Consider the following 8,884-nt stretch of genomic DNA (forward strand, 5'->3'; position numbering starts at 1 on the left):
TACAGATTCAGAATGCAAAATAGACAATAAACAATAGCCTATGTTACTTTCTACTGGTAAGTAATGTACCTGTTAACAGAAATCATTAGGTTGGATTTCTGCATTGTTTACTTCATGGAAAAATATTTAAGGGAGAAGACAACATGAGAGCAACCCCAAAGGAGCAGTAGGATGTTGACAGGCTCCAGGGAGTTTCATCAAAATCACAATGAGTAAACTTAAGAGAGTTGTGGCCAGAAGCATCTCTTGAAGTGGGCTGGATTAAAAATGATTTCTCAAGGAAAGTATCTTAGGCTGTGACATGAGCTACTGCACTGTGCCTAGATGGAGCTGTGGGGGAGGTCCATTGCTGGAGGAACTGAAAGTGTTTGATTAGTTAGAAAAATGTTCTTCAAGGAAAAGGCTTTGTAAATGCTTCAGGAAACTGGATTGTTCTGGGAAGCTTGGAGGTTGGTTGGCTCCTGATGGCAGTGAGCCACCATTTATGCAGCATCTGCCAAAGTGTACTCTGGGTCTGGTTTGTATTCTGGTAGCTCCTGCAGTAGAGTATTTCAAAAGAATAAATGCTTTTATCTAAAATAGATTTTTTTCATATTCTTTAATGGAATTTTGACCTGTGCACATTGAACAGAGAGGAGGGTAAGTTTTTCCTTGTGTGAGAGCATGCAGAAGACGTGTGCACCCTTTCTGTTTCCATTTGGGGTCTTGCATGGCTGTGCTGTGTAACACCTGCTGGAATGGTGTGTTCCTGTTCACTCCCCCTGCAGCACTTGTGGCTTTTCCCTGAAGTGCACAGTTCCCAGTGAGCTTACCTGCCAGGAACAGCTTTGGTGGATGAAGCAGGAAGTTGCTGATACTGAGTGGACACAGATAATTTTCTTGTTGAGCTCTCTGGCAATGGCCTGGCGTTCACCCTTGCCTGTGACTCTGCACGTTTGCTCTCTCAGCTCAGTATTGGCAATGTTTGTTTAATTTCAAAGAGGGGAAGGAAATCTAGAGGAGATTTCACTTAAATAGGCATCTTGGATTTGACTACAATTACATGCTTTTGAATGTCCTGGCAAAGGAAGAATGCTGTTTCTGAAGCACTGGCATCATTTAAGTCTTACAAAGGAGAGCAGTTCTGTGCTAATTTCTGCAACATAATCCCAGAAACCTAAACCTTCTCCTTTACTTCTTCCCATCTACTTCAGACCAGAGTGATACTACAAGCACATAAAAGAGTGAAAGTTTTAGCTTGGCAGTTTCAATCATTGGGGCATCTCATGACTTCATCTAGGGAAGATGGTTTAAATGTGGTTCCTTCAGGAGCGTGACAGAATCACAGGAAGGTTTGGTTTGGAAGGGCCCTTAAAGATCATCCAGTCCCCCTGCTGTGGGCAGAGACACCTTCCACTACACCAAGCTGCTCAAAGGCCCATCCAGCCTGGTCTTGAACACTTTCAGGGATGAGGCATCCACAGCTCCACTGGACAGCCTATCCCAGTGTCACCTCCTCTGGGCTTGCTCCATGGTCCATGTCATCTTTATGTTGTGCCCTGATCTTCCTAAAGGTCTGTGGAAACAATTTCCACTGCCCAGCATATTAAAAAAGAAGCATCAGATAAGTTTCTTGGGAAAACCTTTTGAAAGAATGGTTTTGTTTTCAGTACTGGTAAAGTTTAAGCTGGTGCTTGAAGATTTTTAACCTTGTGGGGATTGAAATCCTGACAAAAGGAAAAACTGTGACCATTGTCTTTATTTGCAAAGTCAAGATGAAACAAAAGTAAAATAAGATGCAAGAAGGTGGGAAGGTACCAGCAGCTGTTTCCCAGGCTTTAGCTAATGTTCCTCCTAATTTCAAGTGATGATTATGGACCAGGATTTTATTAACCTTACTTGGCAGTTTAGGGGATGTTAGAGGGATGATTAACAATAGCACAATCACTTACTCTAGTCAAAGTTTGTGGCACTTCTGCTTTCCCATGACAATTCAGTGCTTCTCATTTCTGTTTCTGTATGAGCTCTGTGTGTGCTGGCATGTTTTCCCTTTTGGAAGTCCCATGCAGTCCTGCCTGAAAAGTGGTTTTTCACACTAGTTTTCTGTCCTACTGAGGTAGAGGGAGGAAATACAGTGATTTCTGTCACTTGAGCTAAGCAGGACTCAGAGGAAACTTGGAGATAGAGAGGTAATTGCCTTTCCATTGATAAATTTAAAATTGTCTTGCAAACAATCAAGATAGAAAATTATATTTAAAGGCTGTGAATAGTCTCAGATATTAAAAAACCCAGACTGTTGTCTCGATGCTTTTGAAGGCTTCTTCCATTTTTGTTAAAACCAAAGCTTGTTAAATAAGGTTCCATTCCCTCAAAATGATTTCGTTTTGACAAATTTTTTCCTTCTTTTTTTCCCCCCTACCCCTCACCCTTCTCTTCCAGCAACTGGAAGCAGCAGCTGCTCGTGCTGCTGAGGAGGAGAAGAAAAGACTTCAGACTCAAGTTGAATTACAAGATCGCTTCAGTGTGGAGCTGGAGAGAGAAAAAATGGTGAGTAGAGCACGAGAGGTTTTGCTGCTATTACACAATAGGGAGCCATGTGTTCAGCAAGGGCTTCCCTCACAGGCAGCCACTGAAAGGATTCCACAGATTTTGCAGGAGGCTGGAGAATGGAATGTGTGTTGCATTTATTTGACATGTAGAAATAAAATATTTTTACTGGTGGATTCAAATACTGGAAGACCTGGGCTACAATTTGTACAGCATTCAAAGTTTACATATTATTGGAAAATTGGGAAAAAGACTGTTTGAAGGATAAATGCAGACTGAAGTTCTCCTTTCAGTTTTCAGAGATGGAGAGCCTGAGGCCAGTACTTGCTGTATGAATAAGCAAAATAAATCAGGCATAATCAAAATGCATTTTATGTGTTCCTAGAATTACTGTTTTTTTATTTTGTGTGTTCTTTTACAATTATACACACACATAAATGTAAAAGAGAAAGAAATATTGTTGCTTTACAATACTGTTACTATTCAGCTATGCTGAGGATTCCCCAAAGAACTGGTGGTGTTCAGTCTTCAAGGGCTTTGTCAGGTTGTTCTGTTAGTTGGGGAAAAGAAGTAGAAGAAGTGATGTGATGGGACATCTCAAAACATGAATGCACACAGTGCTGCTTTATGGGCTGAGCATGAATTCCTGACTACAGTCCCTTTCTGGGTCACTGGGATTTGGGTCAGCTGAGGGGAGCAGGCTGCAGACCAGTGAGGCAGGGCATACCAACCTTCTTCACTGTTTTCCAACCCTTCATCCATCCTGTGCCATCATCCAGAGACACAAGTGTGTGAGATGCACTCCTGCCAAGGGAGGAGTGAAAACAGTGCCACTAAAGCAGCCTGACCTTCATGTTTGGTCTCTCTGCATCCTTTCTCTTCCTTCAGTTGTGTATCTGTAAACTAAGCAACAAGATCAAGCTGACTGAAATTAGATTTGAACCCCTGTAGAAATCCTGTGCTGCAGGAAGTAGGTCAATATAAGTAGCCTGTGTAATTATTTATTTTTTTAAATGCTCTTAGTTCCACATCTGCAGACCTAGCCTCAATTTTATCAGTTCTGCTCAGCAGTCAGCAGGAAAAGGTTTGTCTCTGAAAACATGGCCTGAGGGAAACCTGGCAATTCTTTTAAAAATTGGAAACCTGAGCTGAATGGTTGCTCATGTGTCCTAAATTTCTGCTGCTAGGTAAGACAACAAATGGAAGAGCAGGTTGCTCAGAAGTCATCTGAACTGGAACAGTATTTACAAAGAGTCCGTGAACTGGAGGAAATGTATAAACAGCTGCAGGAAGCACTGGAGGATGAGAGGCAGGCACGTCAGGATGAAGAGACTGTGAGGAAACTTCAGGCCAGGTATGGCTTTGACCAGGTAGAAAAGTGTTTCAGTTCCCCCTGCCAGTATTGAGTACCTGTGCCCTCCTCCTAATGACCCTGCCTCTGGCAATGGGGAACTGCCTTCAAGTCCAAACACAGGACAGATTTTATTTTTCCTTAAGATATGAAGGCTGAAGCTGCTGTTTGATTTTTAAAATATATCTGATTAGCCTTTAGCAGAGGGCAAGCTCAGAAGTTTGGAAAAGCAGATGCAGTTATTTTTCCATTAAGTGTTGTGCATGTCAGAATGTGAAGAACTGAGATCACTCTATACAGGCTTTTCAGCTGTTTATTTTATAAAGCAGTAACTAAAAGTGACTTTCTGCTGTATTTTATCACAGGTTTAAACTGCAATGTTAAAGGGTTAAATTTCCTCTTAGAGGGGCTTTGTGGAGTGTGGGTTTTTTTCTTCATATACTCAGTCCTCCTAAGACAATGAAGATAACTTATGCATGCCTGTTTCTTCTGGGGCTCTGTGTTGTGTATTTGCATTATTGACTACATTTTCTGAATAGCCCTTTGTAGCAGTCAGACTGCTTGCACTGCTGGAATGACACTGAAGGCAAACCAACAAACAATAACTTTCCTTGCTTCCCAAGCTTTTTTTTTTTTAAACAATATTCTCTTTCCCTTAAAAAAAAAGAGTAAAGAAAAAATTAATTAATTTGGCTTCCCTGCATGGTTACAACTTATGTCAAAGTGCAATTAACATCACAATCCCCATTGCAGATTGCTGGAAGAGGAGACAGCAAAGAGAGCTGAACTGGAAAAATGGCATTTGCAGCAGCAACAGACCATTCAGATGACAGAAGCAGAGAAGCAAGAGCTGGAAAATCAGAGAATGATGAAGGAACAGGCTCTTCAAGTGGCCATGGAGCAACTGAAACAACTAGAATTGGAAAGGAAGGAGGCCCTTGAGCAGTATGAGGTGAGCTGCTCTGGTCACCAACCTCTCATCATAGATTGAATTTGAAGTTCTTCCATATTATGCTTCTTTAAGGGTTAGCATGGCACAAAAGTTATAATAAGAGGTAGGATAGTTGGGTTGGTGGTTTGTTTGGTTTTTTTTCTAGTTTTTGCTCAGTTTCTAGACCAGTAGATATATTTGAAGAAGAGAATCTGTTTCAGACACACCTCTGAAACTCTTTTATTTATTTTTGTCACAATTTGCATGCAGGCCAGCTCATTCACATCCTGAAATACTCTGTGTATGTTTGTCTTCTGCTGCAGCCTCACTTCATGTGCAGTCCCACTGCTGCCATAACTGGGTGCATTTTGCTTCTGAGTTAGTAATTCTTGCAGTATTTTGATGATGTCATGGCACAGTATTATCTTCTACAGTTGAAAAGTCATATGTAACTGTTACCTACTCCTCAAAAATGTATTTAAGCCCTGAATGGAGGCAGGGGAAGGTAGGAATTGGCTCAGATTCTCAATGTGCAGCAGTGCCTCGTGTCCCAGATGCCAGGCCTGCTGTCTGTCCTGCTGTTTTTGGGCAAGGTCAGTAACTGTTCATGGAAGGAATGAGAGCCAGAGCCCAGCAAGCACAGAGGGCTGCACGTCTCCAGGCCTAGAGAGGTGTTGATCCTGCATTTGTTTAGGTGAGGAAAGGCAGCCTGGCTGGGTTTGTGTTTAACAGGGGAGGGTGTTTATGGGCTGAGCTCTGAAGGACAAGGCAGGGAACTGTCTGGCCTGGCCCAGAACACAAATGCTGCACTCACTGCAGGCAAGGGCCCAGCTGGGGTACTTGTGGCCACTTTACAACTTCCCAGGGTGGTGTTACATCTCACACCACCACAAGATTGCTTCTGGCTAGTACTTGACTCTTTTTTTAGGTGACATCTCAGGCTTTTGTATGGGAAACATAATTTACTACTCCAAAGGAATTGCTGAATACAATAGACATATAAAACCACAAAAAAAAATTCCACAAAACAATTATTTTAGAAATAATTAAACATTCTAGCCTTCCATTTAGAATTCCCAAAAGACCAGTCTAGGCTGAAGAATGAATACACAGCTACAGAATCTTGTAAAACCTTGTTATTTTGGGATTCTGGTTTGACAACTTTTTTGGGGGGAGGCAGGGTGGTGGTAGTGACTAAATTGCTAAGGATGGTTCCACACTAAACAGAGGGCTGGGGGAATTAGCATGGTTCTGGCTTTTGGTTTAAAAGGTGTATCTTCTTCTATAAACAAAGTAAGCTGTTCTTGTTTTCAAGCATGCTCTGTTTTATTTCAGGAGGTTAAGAAGAAGTTGGAAACAGCAGCTAATAACACCAAGAGTTGGAAAGATAAAGTAGCTCATCATGAGGGATTGATTCGACTAATAGAGCCAGGTGAGTTATCAACTGAAGAGTTACAAAAATATCTATTTTTTCTGTCTCATGTTCTTACATCACCTGCTGACTTACTGCCTTTTCCTGTAGTTTACTGGCAGCCTATAAATATCATCCTTTGTGGCAACTGCTGATGAGAACTTCCAAGTCTTTGCCTTGATTTGCCCTCCTATAATGATTTTATTATCATTATTGCTTGTTCCTTTTATGTTTAAACAAAGCAAGGATCAGCCTGAGCACTGCATTGCGAGTGTGTGATGTCTGTGTCAGAACTGCCTGTCTCAGGTATTGCTGTCTGTCTTCCAGGCTCCAAGAATCCTCACTTAATCACAAACTGGGGCCCAGCTGCCTTCACTGAGGCTGAACTGGAGGAAAGACAAAGGAGCTGGAAAGGGAAGAAAGCCACTTCTGAGTGATGGTGGCAGCTGACACGTGGCCCAGAACAGGAACCCACCTCCCCTCGTTCTGCTTTGCACAGAGCAGCCTCTTGCTTACAAGGTTTAGTTTGCTCAGCAGGTTGGGCCTTTCTGCTCATGAAATTCTGTTTACCACGCTGGATGGTCTGCTCAGAGCTCAGCCATTACAGTGGGTGGTGTCTGACAGGACGTGCTGTTTTCCCTCACTTTTCCAAGACTTTGCAGCTGAAAATTTGTATTGAAATGTAGCTTGTGACAGACAGAGTTGTTCCTGTACTAGCCTGTAACAATCTGACAGCAGCTAACCAGCCAGGCAGCATCACTTCCATTCCAGAAAGTGAGGGAAGCAGTTGTTCTGCTGGTTCAGTTTAGTGTAATTTCAGCCCAGGATAAATCAGTCCTGGAGGTCGTGTCCAACTCTGAGATGGAGCATTACCTTTCCTTCCTCCTTACACTTTTGCTCTGTGCCTCTGTTGCTCTCTGCAGAATGCTTAGTGCTCAGACACATTCCCTTGGCAAGGGGGGCTGGCATCACTGGGTGCCTGCTGCCTGCTTAGGTTTGGTGTCCTGTTTCCCTCTCTTTGCAGGAATCCAAACGAAAGAACTGGAGGTAGTGTAGCAAACACTGCTGTAAGACATTTGGAAAAAGTAGTTGTGCAAGACTGTTTTTGTACTGTCTCATCCTTGAGAAGTGCTAAATAAAGCCTTGAGAGCTCTGTTCATAGTTTAAAAGATGAAGTTTTGGCTCACAGATTTCTGAAGCAGATGAATGGAAGGTGGTAGCACACACAGGGCAAATATCCTCTGTGTCAAGGCTGTGTTTGTGCAAGAAATCTGATTATAACATACCACCATTTTTAGATGTAGCACTTTTGTCTTACTTTTAATTGGGGACCAGATTAAAAAAAACATAAGAAAAGCTTTTTTAAAAAATAAAAATTATAAATGTGTAGTGATATGGCTTTAAGAAAAAAAAAAGTAATTCCTGTCAATGAAATAATTTCAGTCTTTCTAGTACCAAGGCTTCCCAAAGAGCCTGCTGTTGTGCCTTACCATTCTCTCCTGGGACAAAGCCAGTTATTTCTGTTTCTGTAGGGAAAAGGAACAAGCCTGCTTTGCTTTGCAGATCTCCCACACCAGCATTGCTCAGTAGAACAGGATTCCTGCCAACTTGTACAGACATTTTGGGACACCCCCCTCGAGGAGCAGGTGCCCACTGGTGTGGCTTGTGAGCAGCTTTGACTGTACCCCAGCTATCCATCCCTCACCTGCTTGTTAGTTCAGCTACATGTTAAATTATTTGTAGTAAATAAGAAGGGAATTTTTCAGGAGGATAAGCAGTGCCTTGGTGTGCAGCACTGTGCTTCCTGGGTCTTGGAAAGAGCAGAATCTGTACAGAAGTGGTGTCCAGATTTGGAAGTCATAAATAGCATTTTATTTGCCTATTAACTAAGACTCACTCAAATACTGAATCTTCTCAGACATTTATTCTCTGGTTATATTTTTATACTAATTGAAATCTTTAATGTTTCAGTAAATGGAGTGGTGATTAGAATGGCAGGAAAATCCAGGATCTTCCTATTTATACTCACTGTACAGGAAAACAGTAGTTCCTTAAACTTGATAACAAGGCATTTTTTAAATTGATCACGTTTACAGAAGCAATGTGAATAAAAAACCCAACCACCTGTAATAGAATTACTAATGTACACAAGGTTAAACTTTGCTAAAGGAGCTGCAACAGTATTTATAACTACCAAACATTTTATGTGGAGAGCAGAAGGGGTATTGGGGCTAAACTTGTTTAATTTTTCTAACAGTCTTTATTTTGGACAATGGTTTTTTAAGAACACCAAATGATGCATGTTTTCGTATTTTTTACTGTTCTTTAGAAATGGCTGTTTAATAAAGTAATATAAAGTCATTTACATTTTTTAATTAATGGATGTCTTATTGCCTGGGTTTCTTTTGGCCTATTGAAGTTCAAAATCCAATGACTGTTGTGTGGAAGAAGTTCAGTGGTCAGATCAATGGGACATTAAGGCACAGTAAAGGCAGTGATCACATGATAACACAAATAGACTTTGTTTTAGCAGCACTCCTCTCTTAAATGTTCATATTCAGAACTCTGCTGCAGCCTGGGGCAAGGGCCGGGCTCAGCAGGGCCAGACACAGCAGCCCCTCACAACGTGTCAGCCCTGTCTGTCTGTCTGTCTGTCTGAGGTCAG

At 41.8% G+C, this 8,884-nt stretch overlaps 1 protein-coding gene across 1 annotated transcript in view; it reads left to right on the top strand.

The window, feature by feature from the left end:
* The window catches only part of SWAP70 (switching B cell complex subunit SWAP70), a 35,010-nt gene extending 26,430 nt beyond the window's left edge, over nucleotides 1-8,580 (top strand). The window contains exons 8-12 of the mRNA XM_014876353.2: nucleotides 2,419-2,526; nucleotides 3,714-3,880; nucleotides 4,631-4,829; nucleotides 6,144-6,240; nucleotides 6,547-8,580. Coding sequence (XP_014731839.2) covers nucleotides 2,419-2,526; nucleotides 3,714-3,880; nucleotides 4,631-4,829; nucleotides 6,144-6,240; nucleotides 6,547-6,656 — 681 coding nt within the window. The 3' untranslated portion in view covers nucleotides 6,657-8,580. The remainder of the gene's footprint in view (nucleotides 1-2,418; nucleotides 2,527-3,713; nucleotides 3,881-4,630; nucleotides 4,830-6,143; nucleotides 6,241-6,546) is intronic.
* Nucleotides 8,581-8,884: the final 304 nt, after the last annotated feature.

The sequence above is a fragment of the Sturnus vulgaris genome, chromosome 18, assembly GCF_052056855.1.
Source record: "Sturnus vulgaris isolate bStuVul1 chromosome 18, bStuVul1.hap1, whole genome shotgun sequence".
Taxonomy (NCBI): Eukaryota; Metazoa; Chordata; class Aves; order Passeriformes; family Sturnidae; genus Sturnus; species Sturnus vulgaris.